Source organism: Eptesicus fuscus, chromosome 8 (genome assembly GCF_027574615.1).
Source record: "Eptesicus fuscus isolate TK198812 chromosome 8, DD_ASM_mEF_20220401, whole genome shotgun sequence".
Lineage (NCBI taxonomy): Eukaryota > Metazoa > Chordata > Mammalia > Chiroptera > Vespertilionidae > Eptesicus > Eptesicus fuscus.
The window spans coordinates 62,229,105-62,244,826 of record NC_072480.1 but is presented as its reverse complement, the minus strand read 5'-3'; the positions used below and the strand labels follow the sequence as shown (position 1 = coordinate 62,244,826).

Below are 15,722 nucleotides of genomic sequence, written 5' to 3'. Positions count from 1 at the left end.
AGGGTTTGGCTTTTCATGTCTGCCTCTGTGGGTCCAGCCACCCAGAGTGTAACCTGCGCTGTGCCAAGGAGATTGCAAGGACACTGTTTCCTTTTTTGGTGCTTCTCTCCTTGACCTTCTGAAGTGGTCTGTCCTGGATGCATTCCTACCCTACTCCATATCACAGATGGGAAAATGTCAGGAAGAAAAGAACAAGACCGATCCTCTCCACTGGATAAAGATGCAGGAGAAGAGGAAGCAGGTCTCCAACTCCGGCCACATACCGCCAGATGTCCTCAGAATGGCCCAAGCGTCTCCAAGGTAACGCCACAGGGAGGAGAGGCAGGGGGTCACCATCTCACCACCTGACTGTTGTAGTCCTCAGTGACGGCCCCCTCTGTGTTCCCCTCCTCCTTGGGCCACCGGTGGCTCCTAGACTCCCGCTGCAGCCTCCGCTCCTCCCTCCTCTTTTGCCGGTCCCTCTGGTGCTCCAGCTGCTTGGTGTGGTGGTAGCGCTGCTGGAAGAGATCTTTTGCGTACTCATAAAGCTGCATGTCCAGGAAGTTGAGCTCCTCGATGCGTTGGCGAGCACCGTCATTGATCTCCACATTGGAAGCCCGCGTGATGTTGAACTGTGTGAAGGGAGAGATGAACTTGAGGTTGAATGTCCTCTCAAAGAGAAACTGTGTCTTCCTCTGGAATTCTGTGAGCCCAAAGAAGGCCATGTTCTTCAGGTTGTTTTTCGCGCTCTGCAGCAGGATGGTATTTCTTTCGCTCTCGTTCATGAAAGTCAAGTTGTAGCAGCCCACCAGGCTGAGGTCCGCCAGCATGCGCACCTGGCGGTTGTTAGCCAGGTTGTAGGTGCAGTCCATGAACTCTCGCAAGCTAACCCCAGACCAGTCATCCCCAGGGTAGCAGGTAGGTAGCTCATCGGGGGTGGGGCTTCTCCCATCACACATGTGGAGAGAGGTTTTCCACGTGGCCCCTCTCTGGACATGTTTCCACTCGCTCAGGTAACGGGACACTGGATCACGCAACATTGTGATGTAATAGAAATTCCTGGAAGAAATTAAAGGAAGAGTGTCAGTCATTGACAACTGTAACTCTGGGATTCTGAACCTTTGTAGTCAACGGCTCTTCTGCCAGATGTTCATGTGAGAGTGTTTTCTGGGATTTGCACGGATCAGGCAAATGTTCCCATATGTGCATATTTCCATTAGCACATGTGAACCAGTTTTCAATATTAAGTTTGCTGGGCTTTTCCTCCCTCCTCTAGTGTGGGGAGGGAGAAGTGGGGGAATAGATCATTCATTCATTCAGCAATTATTCACTGATAAATTACTACCAGCCCTTACAATAGCTGACATCATGATATTTGAAATTTATTACCAATCCAATATTTATTTGATTCTTACAACAAACTTTTGTAGTAGACATGAGACTATTTTTTAGGGAACCATGCAAAGAGGTAAAGTGATTTGTCCAAGGTCATGGGCATAGAAAGGGCAAAGCTGGAAGCTAAGGCTTCTATTTTTCTGTTTATACTGCTGTTCTAGATTACAAGGGAGGTGGGGTTGGGAAGGATGAGCTGTATGTGAAGACTAATATTTACTGAGTAACTATTATGTGCTAGAAACTGTACTAGGTATTTTATGGATACTGGCACAGATAAATCTGAATACAACTTTGTAAAATGAGATTTTTTAAATGAAACTGAGAACACAGAGACTGAAAAAGGTGAAAAATGTAGCCCAAGATCCTACAGCAAGTTAATACTTGAAATGCAACAGAATCTAGGCCTCTTTGATTTCATAGCCCCTGTGCTTTCCTGTGCACCAGATTGATATTTTAAAAACAAAAATGCAACAAATATTTAGTGAATGTGATTAATTGCCAGGTTCTGTGGTTATAATTACAGGTCTTATCTCATCTAAAGACATTCAATGGAACTTTGAAAAGAAGTATCATATATATAATAAAAGGCTGATATGCAAATTGACCGAATGGTGGAACAACTGGTCTCTATGACACACACTGACCACCAGGATGCAGACGCTTAACACAGGGTCAGTGCCCTCCCACAAGGGGAAGGCCGCTCAGCCAGAAGCCGGGCTCACGGCTGGTGAGCGCAGCAGCAGTGGCGGGAGCCTCTCCAGCCTCTGCGGCAGCACAAAGGATGTCCAACTGCCGGCTTAGGCCCACTCCCCGTGGGGAGAGGGCCTAAGTTGGCAGTCAGACATTCCCCGAGGTTTCCCAGACTGTGAGAGGGCACAGGCCAGGCTGAGGGACCCCCTCCAAGTGCACAAATATCATGCACCAGGCCTTTAGTATTCTATAAATGATTCACTCCAGAATGATCAGGTAAAGATCAGGGTACCACTGGCTTAAAAGGACAAAAAGAGAGTTGGAGAAGTCAGCAGAAAAAGACACAATAGTAGACATTAAAGAAAACAAAAATAGATTCATAATGAGAAAAATCCTTCTCATAGTTTTAGCAGTTACCAGTGGAATGGGCTGCCCACTTTGTCAACAGGAGTAACACTCAGAATTTTCCTGGGCAAAGTGTCCTGAAACATTCTGAAAAGAGCACCATACTTCACTTGGCCAACTAAACTGTGTGTGGTTTTTTTAGTGCATACCTAATAAAAGCCCTGACAAAAATAAGGAATTTAAGGGTACAATGTTTTTTATGCTGTTTGAAACAGCATAAAGATTGAGGAACTATAATATTTCAAATTATACATTTACTATATTCAGTTATTTTGAATGTCTAGCCAAGTAATTTTGAAGTGTGCTAATGAAACTTCAAAATCTTAAGTAACACTCATTTCCCATTATATTAGGAGGCAAAATTTACTGGAACTGCCCCAGACAGGCCAGCCTGAGCCCCTGCTTTTGCCAGCCAACACTTTCCATTACTCTGTTGTCTTTTCCTGTGACAGAATGACAATTCCATCAGTGGGAGAAAATTTCCCAAAAGGTCAGTAGGGAGAGCAGAAAACGACTGACACAGCTTCTGGGCTCCACAAAGAAATGTTGACGATGAAGTTTTGCTCAGAGATATTACTATGGTTGAATATTATGACATGTCATTATTAATCTTGCTTTGGGCCTATGTTGGGACTTGTTCACTTTCTAATTTTACAAGCAGAGACTGGCTTTTAATTCATAAGCAAATTTCATTGTAAATGTAGAAACACAGTAATGTTGATGATGTAACTCAGGTGTGGGTTAAGGATGCCAAACAGAAGAATTTAAGTCAGAGAGACCTATGCATTGGGTCACATAAGACCACACATGAAACATTTATTATTTCCCTGTTAATTGGGCAAAACAGAAAACATAAAAAAGGATTTAAATTAAAAAGATGATGGCAAGCAATTGATAAGTCTCAACCTCATTTATGTCTCACATTTGGACACAATCCACATTTTTAAAGTAATCATATCAGCTGGAGGATGTTAGGGCTGGGAATTGCAATGGTTTGTGACATAAAAGTTCCACTGGAATCTGCTCCTGGAATCTTAGAAGGCTTTGTCTTACTTGGGAAAATTGGCCATAGAGTTCCTGATGCCTTCATTTCATTGGAAATTGACACAGTCTCAAAGCAGACTAAAACTGACATAAGCTTGAAATTGTCTTGGTTTCAGATTTAACTTTATTCAGTTTAACATTGTACCTAATAATGACTGACAAGAGAGTAGGGCCATGTTTACATGAGTAAAATTAAGTCCCAAATGTCTACAAGTTCTACTAGCCAAATAGATAAGAGGCCCATTTGTAACTAAAATTAACTCTGACATCAAGACATAAAAATGTACGAGTGGAACATTTATATTGATAAAGTTCAAAGCTGCTCCATCTCATGGGTTTGGAATGGAATGGCTAATAGCATTTGGGTTTTGCTTTATCAAACATATTCTCATGTATGTTTTGTTTGTTTCAATCCTGCAAAGCAGTCAAAATGATAAGATAGCAACAATAGTAAAAATAAAATAATAGGGTTGAAGAAGAATCACTATTGAAGAAAACCACCCCACAAAATTTGATTAATTAAATCATAATTCTCATTTCAATTTTTTTCTACTTTCAGTTGCTTCTCTATTTTCAGACAGAACACTGCAAAAATCACTGATGAAGTAATGTCTACCTCCATGCGTCATAGCCATCTTTTATTAATTAATTAATTTATTTATTTTAATCCTCACCTGAGGATATTTTTTCCCATTGATTTTTAGAGAGAGTGAAAGGGAGGGAGGAGTAGGAAAAAGACAAAGAGAGAAAGAGAAACTCACATGGACAGATTGCCTCCCACATGCACCCCTGCCAGTGCCAGGGATTGAACCTGCAACCAAGGTACATGCCCTTGGCAGTGAATCAAACTTGAGAAGAGTTGGTCCATGGGTGGGTGTTCTAACCACTGAACAAACTGGCCAGGGCACACACCCAGCCTTTGTTGTGTACAAGCTTTGCTCCAAGGTCATTAATCTCCTCCGCACCTCAAAATAACGAAACTCATTTTCTTCTGCTCCCATAACTTCCACTTCAGTTTCTAAAACATTTATAGGGTCAGGACTACTGAAATCTGCAACTTTCCTTTTTAAGCCTTACTTATTCAACAGCACAATGGAGTTTCCATAAAACAAAGAAAAGGGAGGAAGTACAAACAGTTACCAAACAAAGCCTGTTATGGCCACAATGCAGAGGCCTTTATGCCCTCCTGTTCCTTCTAACTCAATCTCCTAAGCCTAGACAGCATCATCTGTTCATATATTTGTTCTTACAGTTAACCCAAACTCTCCCCAGGTTTTGAAATTATAAATAAATAAACTATTATGTTCCCCCTTCATCTATCCATTCATTCATTCGTTAGCTTTCCAAACATTAATTGAGCGCTCTCCCCCCGGTAATTGCTAAGTACTGGGGCTAGGAATCAGGACGAAGAGATGGCTAAGATGTTGTCCTCAAAGAGAATTCAGGCACCCAATGATTTTGGTAAAATAAAAGAAATTCAATCACCAACTTAAGGAGATTTCTGCCAACCTCCCTGGACCAGAACAATCCCTAAGACAGGTAACTTTGTGCCAGTGACAGCATCCTGTCAGCAGGTTTCCCATTAGCCACCTGCTTTGTTGAGAACTTGGGTGAATTCATGTAAGCATGTCTGTAAAGCAATTGCAACTCTTTAGCATTGCCGTTCTGTGGACCGGTATCCATGTACTCAGGTAGATTAGGGCACTGGTGCCACGGTTGCTTAAATAATCATTTTAACCCATCATCATCATAGGAGCCATCATGGCTTATTAAAGTCCTAAGACACAGAACACACACTTTTCATGGCTGCTTTAGAATCACTTTAGCATCTTGCACTTCCGTAAGGTAATCATGTTAAAAAAAACAAAAAAACCTCTAAATACTGTACAAGGGTGTTACTGCCTTCCCTCAGTCTTTGTCTTTTCCTTTGCTCATTTGCATCCAACTTAACCTTCCTGGCCAAGCTCAAGCCTCTTATCCATCTTCCCTGACTTTCCCAGGCTCTAGGATGTGCTGCATCACCTACCGCACTTTAAGTGGCATGAGAAAGTCCTGGTCGCATCTACCCTTTAAGTTTCTTTTTGATAACTGGACCTAGGCTTTGTGTTTCAGGGCACCTAACACAAATCCTGCTCATAGCAAGTGTTCAATAAATTATGCTACACAAAATAAATGAGCATCATATCAGATAAATGTATTTTCATGACAAAGGTTAATATTGCCTTCGATAAATAACTTTTTCTCTCCTAAAAACTAATCTGATATTATTTTTGAATGTCTAAAATGTGTGAAATGAATAAAAAGATATGTAGTCTTCTACTACATCCATAATTTGATTGTGATTGTTGATATTCAAGGACAGGCAGTCAGTATAGACTTTGGGTAGAAAGTTGAATATTCCGTACAACAGGTAATTAGTAGCAATGAGATAGGTGCTTTTTTTTTAAGTGTTAAACTTACTAGTTTTCTTCTCCACTGCAGTTTATTGTATAATTGCTCAGTTCTTTCATTATTAAGTCATTAAATTAACATGTGCTTATTGAGGGTTTGTTACATGTGAGGAGTCACTCTAGGAAATGTGAAGAACATCCTATCTAATAAAGAGGGAATATGCTAATTGACCCTCATGCCTTCACAAAGATGGCAGCGCCCACAGCCAATAAGGAGGGAATATGCTAATTGACTGCCTCACCCTCAAAGATGGTGGTGCCCACAGCCACAAGATGGTGGTGCCCAGTCCTCTCAGCCCTGCTGGGACAGCAGGTGTGTGGCAAGGCTGGGCCCACCCCCAGGCGGGCCCGGCTGCTCCGCATGCCTGCCTCCGGAGTCCCCCAGTCCCCTCAGCCCCCCAGCTGCCCAGGGCCGCCCGAGGCTCAGGTAACCAGGGCCAGCCGAGGCATGTGCTGCCGATAGTGGCAGCAGCAGAGGTGTGATGGGGTGTTGCCTTTCCCTGATGGCCAGGTCGCCTCCTGCCCTGAGGGCTCCCAGACTGTGAGAGGGGGCAGGCCGGGCTGAAGGCCACCCCCCCCTGTCCTGTGCATGAATTTTCATGCACCGGGCCTTTAGTAAAAAAATAAAATAAAATGCTCTCAAGTATTGTGGATGCAAGGGTGGCAGATTAGAAAAAAGGCATTGATTAGCAAGTTACGGAGGTAAGGAGTGGACACAGAAGATTTAAGAATGTACACAAAGCAATGTGGCCTAATTACACCAGGAAGTTCATATTGTGCATTTTCACTAAACGTTTGCTTAATAAATGAATGAATGGAAGGAAAGCATAAACTAGAAGAAGATGCTGAGGCCAAATTGTCATGGGCTCTGAAAGCAACTGTGAATTGCCAAAATAGGAAATGTGTTTATTTAGGAAGATTCATTCAGCAACAGGGTTCAGGGTGGACAGCAGTAGGCCAGGGGAGACATTCGGCAACCTTGGTGAGAGACCAGCAGGGAAGAACCCAGGAATGTGGGTGTGGATAAAAAAGTCTCCTGACAGATTCCAGAAATATCATACACCCAGCTGTCATTGTTCCCTCTGCCTTCCTCATTATCAGCTTCCTCTGCATTACATTTCCCTCCTCAGTATTTCCTGTTTCCTGTTCAATCCTGTAATGGAAAAGAGGCAGAGCTAATGTGCTCATCAAAATGGTGGAACAAGAAGTATAAGTTGCTGGAATGACTCTGCCTGTGGTATTTTAAAATTCACCTTTCTTTTTCATTGCTAAATAATATTCCATTATATCTCACATCTTCTTTATTCATTCATCTATCAGTGGGCACCTGGGTTGCTTCCATATCTATTGTAAATAATGCTGCAATGAATATAGGGGTGCATATATCTTTTCAAGTTCGTGTTTTCATTTTCTTTAGATCAATACCCAGAAGTGAAATTGCTGGGTCATATGGTAGTTATATTTTTAATTTTTTGAGGAACCTGCATACTGTTTTCCATAGTGGCTACACCAATTTGTAATCCTATCCAATAGTGGGAATGTCCACTTTTCTCCACATCCTAGCCAACACTTGTTATTTGAAATCTTGTCATTTAAGTGCTTGGCAATTAAGTCAGATAGAGAAAGACAAATACCATATGATTTTACTTATATCTAGGATCCAAAAAACAAAACAAACAAAACAAACACAGATTCATAGGCACAGAGAACAAACTGATAGTTGCCAAAGGGGAGCAGTGTAGGGGATGGGAGAAAAAGATTAAGGAAAATTAGACGTGCAAACTTTCAGTTATAAAATGAATAAGTCATAGGAAGGTTATGTACATCACAGAAAATATAGTCAATAATATTGTAATAACTGTACAGTGACAGATGATTACTAGACTTATCATGGTGATCACATCATAAGGTATATAAACTTAGAATTACTATGTTGTACACCTAAAACTAATATAATATTGTATATAAGCTATACTTTAATATGGAATTTTCACTTTTATGAGCCTATGACTTGCCTAGCCAATGAGAATATACCTGAAAGAACCTATAAAATGCTAGGTTCACAGGGGAGGTTTAATAAATATACAGGGTGGCAAAAGTAGGTTAATAATAATAAATAATATAATAATAAGTAGGTAAATAATAATACAAGAATAAACTCTGCTTTGTGTACTCTCAACTGTAAACCCACTTTTGCCAACCACTGTATTCCTTCCACTACTAGCTTAACCCTTGTAAAATCAAGCAACAAAATTAATATCTCCATACTCTACACTTCTATGCATTCATAAAAACTAGCTCAACTAAAAATTCCTCCAGCCTGCCTTCTGTGATACCCTCAGTAGAAGGCATATCTGTCCCCCTGAAACCTATGCCTCTCATGCTTTATCTTTTTATTAAAAACTAGAGGCCAGATGCATGAAGATTCATGCAAGAACGGGCCTTCCTTCCCTTGGCTGCCGGCACTGCCTTTCCTCTGGCCAGAGCCACCTTTCTGCCTTCCCACGCTGCCCAGAGGCCCGGAATGGCTGGGGCAGTGCAGAACACCTGCGTCCCGCCCCGCCCCCAGCTGCTCGGTGCCTGTGTATGCAAATTAACCTGCCATCTTTGTTGGGTTAATTTGCATACTCACTTCTGATTGGCTGGTGGGCATCACAAAGGTACAGTCAATTTGAATCTTTCTCTTTTATTAGTGTGATTTTAAATGTTTAAAATTATAGTTGACATGCAATATTATGTTAGTTTCACATGTACAACATAGTGATTAGATATTTCATATTTTATTATGTGATCATGACAATAAGTCTAGTAACTGTCTGTCACTATATGTGGTTATTACAATATTATTGCCTATATTTCCTAAGCTGTGTTTTACATCCCCTTGACAGTTTTTGTAACTGCAAGTTTGTTCTTTTTTACCATTCTCTCCAACCCTTTCCCATCCAGTAACCATCAATTTGTTCTCAGTATCTATAAGTTTGTTTCTATTTTGCATATTTGTTTATGTTGCTTTTTAGATTCCACATATAAATAAAATCATATGGTGTTTGTCTTTCTCTGACTTATTTCACTTACCATAATACCCTCTAGGTCCATCCATATTGTTGCAAATAGTAAGATTTTATTCCTTTTTATGGCTGCATAATATTCCACTGTATTTACATACTCGCATGCTCTATCTACATTCCAGTGACTAGTGACTGTTTTATCCCTTAAATAAGCTTTATGCTTTACTCATCTTTCTTTCCCCAAAGTATATGATAAATGACCTCATACACCATGATGTATATAAGGTGTTCAATGTTTGTGGAATGAATAAATATATAAATTTTATTAGTTACTCTTTCAGGAATTCTGATGGTGATGTGCTCAGTAGATCAAACTTGTTGGTGCCTTAACCAACAAAAGTGGTCCATGCGGAGGCTTTCTCTTAGGCTAGATCTTGTGAAATGTATGGGAAACAATCAATTCCTCTTCTTTCCTCTTGCCCTCCAGACTTTGAAATGAGTTTTCCCTACATAATTACGTTTTGCCAAAGCTCAGTGTCTCACAATGAATGAGAAATTGTAAGTTGGACTTGAAGGGTGTCTAAAGGAGATCTTTGGTCCTCACCATGGAGCATGCACAGACAACTGGTACATCTTCCACATAAGCTGATGTGTGCATTTCCAAAACGTGAAACTTAGCTCCCCCTCCACCCTCCTGTACTGCGTGCTGGAGTCATTTTCCAAATGTTCAGAATGGAATTAATTTCTTGACTCCCTTTAGAGCTATATACTCATTACGGGCTGCCCAGTCTTCATTATCTCAGTCGAGTATTATCTGACTAAACTGTATCTGATAGGGGGAATTGTGGCAGCTAGAGCTTAGCAGTCAGACTGCCCTTTGACACAGTGATGAAAAGGGCTTTTGTTCAAGCCTTGAAAACAAATTAAGGAATTTAAAAATGATGTGCTAAGCAAATGGAATATTGGGAACTATAATTGTTAAGTATCATAATAAAGAAGTTTAGGAGGCCGACAGTGGTGTGTATCAGAGTAACTGGGTCCAAGGATGTCTGGCATTATGATATTATGATGGGAAAATGCAGACATGTGCTGGTTATCTTACCTCACAAGAAGCCTTGCATCTGCCCCCCCCCCCCACCACACACACACACCTTTCCCCACGAAGCTTCCCTTACCTCCTCCCCCACGGTGACTTACAAAGCAGCTAGACCCTTTAGGCTAAGGCATTGCTATTTTACTTAGGACCCAAAAATCTAGACTCTTTTCAGTTGGAAAGAAAGAGAAGAGAGGAATGCCTGCAGTGCTTCCCTTAGGAGGAAAGAGGCTCTGTATTCCTTTTCTTACCTGTGTGCCTGATAACTTTAAAGGGAGAATAGGATAGATGTAGCTGGTCTGGCTTTTTAAATTTTTTTACCTCATTAATTTCCCTCCCTTCCCCCAGTTAGAAGTGCAATACGTTGTCATTATGGAAAATATGAGCAATGCAGAACAGAAGAAAAGGAGGCAAATAAAAATCACCTATAATCACTGCTCAGCTATAACCACAGTTAAATATATATACATATATTTCTTTTACAGATTTTAGATTATAATGTAGGTGATATTTTAACCTGTATTTTAAACTCAAACATACAGGGTGAACATCTTTTCCATTTTATTTAACGTTCTTCCATAAAAGCATTATATTCCAATTATGGATGTCCCATAATCTATGTGACCAATCTCCCAGTTTTGGACAATGAGGCTGACTATATTTGGAAGAGTACACTAGAAACAATAATCTGATGAACATCCTAAGCCAGAAATACTTGGGCAGAGAATAAATTGCCAGGAGTAGACTTTCTGAGTCAAGAACATTGTCCCTATTTCATTTTCAAAGTGCCAAAATATAACCGACCACAGTCAACATGACAGCATGAGGCCCGACATCATCAAGCACCAGGGGACAAGGCCCCTGGGAGCCAGGGGAGGGTGGCACACAGGCTCCTGGCCCTGCTCCCTCTGGGCTGGGCCAGAGCAGGAGCCTACGAGGGACATTCCAGGACAGCCCGAGTGGGGTTTGTGACATAGCGATGAGGAAACATTCTCCCCAAAAAGATCTGTTTATTTTGCACTTAATGATCGGCTGGCTTATCACATTAGAGACTAGACATTTGTGGAATCAAATCCCGCTGCATCAGCTCTGCAGCTGTGTTAAAGCTGACATCTGGATCAGAAAGATGGAGGTCCCTGGCCCGGGCATATTTAGCGCTGGTCCTCAAAGAAACAGCCGCTTGAGCAGCAGCTTGCCTACACTGTCCAGTGTCAGCCAACTCTAATGAAGGGAAGTCACGCATGATACAACCCAACCAAACAGAAGCATGGAATAGAGGCTTCTGGAGGACACCGGTCATTTCTCAGTGATGATCAGCCCGCTCCCAGTTCCCCAGAGAAAGGGTTAGTATTTATCAATAGGATAAAATTTTAAATCCTGTCATGTTGCTGCTTTATATTGATGTGAAACCTATGAGCCTCCAACTCACTAAAATGCCATGACTTTCGGGTGGTTGTCATATTTGCTTTCACTTTTCCCCAAGCGGCTGCTGTAAGAATAAATTTCAGGGCAGGCATGTTCCAGGGACTTGTTTTTGCTATCTTTGCTGAGCACCGTTCCTCCCAGTACAGTTTCAAATGTGCCAGGGAGGGTCCTGCTCTCATGCATTATTCAGAGACTTCCGTGATTATTTGGTTCAGAGGTGCCCTGCTCTGCGCGGCCTCGCTGGGATTTGGGCACGAGGACGTGGCGAGGCGCTCTGCTCTGCAAAGCTGTGGTTTATGCATGCGGGCATCCAGCTGAAGCCTGAAGCCGCCCCAGAGTGAGATAAGGCCCAATTCAGTCTCACTCACAGCTCTAATCCCAGCCGGGCAAAGCAGAACACCAGATAGTACACTCAGATTGTGTTATCGGGCCATGCGTGTGCAGCCGGGCTAGCTCTTTAGCTAATTTCACAGGCGCTATTTTTAGGGAACGTGAGACTTACACAAGGTGGAACTGACCAGGTGTCTTCATTGCAATTGTTTTGCACTAGCCAATTTGGAAAGGAAAAGAAGGAAATCAGGATATTTAAGAGCAAGGCACCTGTTCCGGTATTTAGGTTTATATCTGACAGCTTTGATACAGGTTTTCCTAAAGCATCATGAGAACTGAAAACAAAACAAACAAAACAAACAAACAAACCTCATATATGTCCAGAGTTTTCCATTTTTTCCCCATAAAGGAATATTTTGAGTTAGGATCTGCCTAAGATTCTGCTATCAGGACTGGGCAATCATTTTAGTATATTTAACAAAATACCTAAGAGATCCCCACTTAATTCCATGCCTTGCCAGTTCTCAAAGAAAGAGTGCTTAGAGATGATCCCCTAAGTGATGATTAGGAACAAGCTAACTTAAAATATGGAAAGTGCATGTGAAATAAAAATCGATAGCAATAGAAATAATAACAATGCCTAACATTTGTTGCCTGCTTACTATGTCCAAGTGCTGTGTTCTGAGTGCTGTACTGCATTGACCAATTTAGTCATCAAAACAACTCTTTGCGTTACGTAGTCTTTTGGATGATGTCTGCAGTTTCACCAAGTGATGACAGTTTTGACAGTCTCTTCCATCATCTCGTACGCATCAGGCTGTAGAGATGCAATTTGTGACTTAATGCTGCAGTGGTCCAGGCTTTCTTGAATTCAAAGCTCCAGAAGCAAAACGAGCATCTCAGGGAAAGGGATTTGTGTTTCCCTGTGGGTAGGCAGCAGGAGACAAGATTGAGGGAGCACTTTGCAGGGTCAGGGGGACACAAGGCATCTGGCTCCTCTCAACCTCAGGTGTGAATGGGTGAAGAAGGTCCTCTATATATTTACAGTGCAGAAGTCCTAGATACAGTTTTCCTGAGCTCAGCACACCCACAAAAGCGCATAACAAGTTGACACTTGAGGAAAGGGTATTAGAGGCAAGGGGGGATTATAGCAGCTCCATCCTTTTCTTTATTTTTTAATGTGTTTTTATTGATTTCAGAGAGAGAGGGAAGGAGAGGAAGAGAGAGGCAGAAACATCCATGAAAGAGAAACATCAGCCTCAATCGGGTACCTCCTGCATGCCCCCGCTGAGGACGGAGCCCACCAACCCAGCCTACGCCCTGACCTGGGATAGAACCAGCAATATCCAGGTGCATGGGTCGACACTCAACCACTGAACCACACCGTCTGGGCCAGTTCCACGCTTTTTTTTTTTTTTTTTTTTTTTTTTTTTTTTTTTTTTTAATCCTCACCCAAGGATGTTTCTCCATTGATACTTTTAGGGAGAGTGGAAGAGAGAGGGAAAGACAGAGAGAAACATCGATGTGAAAGAAACACATCGATTGGTTGCCTCCTGCACAAGCCCTGACCAGGGCCCGGGCCCGGGAGGAGCCTGCAACCGAGATATGTGCCCTTGACCGGAATCGAACCCGGGACCCTTTGGTCCGCAGGCCGACGCTCTATCCACTGAGCCAAACCAGCTAGGGCCAGTTCCATTCTTTTTTAACACTCTCAAGGAATTCAGAAGCCAAAAGCTGTAGTAATCCCAGGACAATAAAGGGTGGTTAGAAATAGTGGTGCAAGAGAATTCAGATAAAGCCAAAGCTCATGCAGTGCCATCATTCTCTTTTTGGCTTTAAAATGTTTTTTTTTTTTTTTTTTAACACAATGCTACAAAGACTCAGAAATGTGTTCTGGAAGGTTGCTGGATTCTGAAGTTGGCTGTTCTAATGCCTTTATTCAGAAAGAGAAGATTCAATGAAAATAGAAGTCAAACTCTACTCATTTGGACAGAGCATGAACACGTAATTTCAAACATGTTGGAAACTTCACTTTAAGGTGCAGTGGGAAGAAAAAGGGTTTTGAAGTTAGAAAGGTCTGGGTTTCAATTTTGGGTCCATCTCACATTTGATGTGAGCTGGTTAGCTTATATGACCTCTGGCAGCCTTAGTCTCCTCATCTAAACAGCAGGGTATAAATGCTTACTTTATAGAATTGTAGGAATAAATGAATTTAAAAAAATGACTATAAAGGGTTCAGCAGTAACTGATACACAGCAGATCCTCAATATAAGTGCACACTTCCCACTTCCACAACTTCCCTTCCTCCATGAATATCAGAATCCCAAGAATTACCCCAATACACTGACATTTTAAAATTTAAATATTAAAAGCTTTGTTAATAAAAAACAGCTGATAGTTCTTTTCTATTTGTGTAACATACAGTTTTCAAAACACTTTCCTCATCCATTATTTCACTTTTTCTTTACCACAAGACTGTATCAGAGGCAGGATTTTACAGATGAGCAAATCAGTGCTCAGCGATATACAAGGATTTTCCCAACAACTAAAGGCTAGCAGAGCTGAGACTTTTCTTCTTCTTCCTCTGATACAATACTAGTCTATTTATTTAAAAATATTTGTTGATTGCCTAGCCGGTATTGCTCAGTGGTTGAGTGTTGACCCATGAACCATGAGGTCACGGTTCGATTCCCAATCAGAGCACATACCTGGGCTTTGGGCTTGATCCCCAGTAGGGATCATGTAGGAGGCAGCCAATCAATGATTCTCTCTCATCATTGATGTTTCTATCTCTCTCTCCCTCTCTCTTCCTCTCTCTGAAATCAATAAAAACATATTTAAAAATATATATTTTTTGTTGATTATGTATTTTATACCAAGCACTATGATAGATTCTTGGGATATAATGATATACAGGACACAGCCTCATCTCAAGGAACTGGCCATGTGGTAATCTTTTGATGACCCCACCCTGTCTTATTTTGCTCTAATATAGTTAATTGTTAGAAAGCATGACATTAGCACATTATTCTAAGTTTGGAGATGTCCCAGATTTGTATATTAGCTCATTTGCTCTTTGAAACCCAACTATAAAGGGGGAACCCCTGAAGAACTAGCAAGAAATACCAGGATATGGATACACCTTCAGGTAATAGTTAAAGTTGGAGAAAATATCATTCTGACATAATAAATGCTTGTTTCTTCATAGGCAATGTTGTGGACTTCAATCCGGAGGCACATAGAGGCTGGTGGTCTCTCTTTGTGAATGCATAGCCACAGATGATCATTCATTAGAGGGTTGCACAATGGTGATAGTCTAACTCAGTGGTCGGAAAACTCATTAGTCAACAGAACCAAATATCAACAATACAGCGATTTAAATTTCTTTTGAGAGCCGAAAACCAACTTCTGTGCATGGGCCACGAAGTTTCAATCGCACTGTACGTGCGTGCCCGCATATGGTATTTTGTGGAAGAGTCACACTCAAGGGGCCAAAGAGCCGCATGTGGCTTCCAAGCCGCAGTTTGCCAACCACTGGTCTAACTCAATCATTTCTTTTTCATTTTGGCTTCCAGGCTTCTATCACGAGAAACTTACCATATCAACTATTTGATACTCCAAGGTATAGTTTGCATAGGAAAGGTAGATGAGTGCTTGACTCATTCTAATTACTGGTTTTCAAACAATAGGTTACTTTCCTGGACAACTTCAATAGGGATTTTGTTGATGTTGTTTGTTTGTTTGTTTTTATATCATTACTAGAGGCCCGGTGCATGAAATTCGTGTGTGGGGGGGAGGGGGGCGGATCTCCCTCAGCCCAGCCTGCACCCTCTCCAATCTGGGACTCCTTGAGGGATGTCTGACTGCCTATTTAGTCCCGATCCCACCTGTCTCCAGCCTGAT

At 41.6% G+C, this 15,722-nt stretch overlaps 1 protein-coding gene across 1 annotated transcript in view; it reads right to left on the bottom strand.

Moving 5' to 3' along the window:
• Nucleotides 1-329: 329 nt before the first annotated feature.
• The window catches only part of HS6ST3 (heparan sulfate 6-O-sulfotransferase 3), a 702,271-nt gene continuing 686,878 nt past the window's right edge, over nucleotides 330-15,722 (bottom strand). The window contains exon 2 of the mRNA XM_008143992.3: nucleotides 330-1,038. Coding sequence (XP_008142214.2) covers nucleotides 330-1,038 — 709 coding nt within the window. The remainder of the gene's footprint in view (nucleotides 1,039-15,722) is intronic.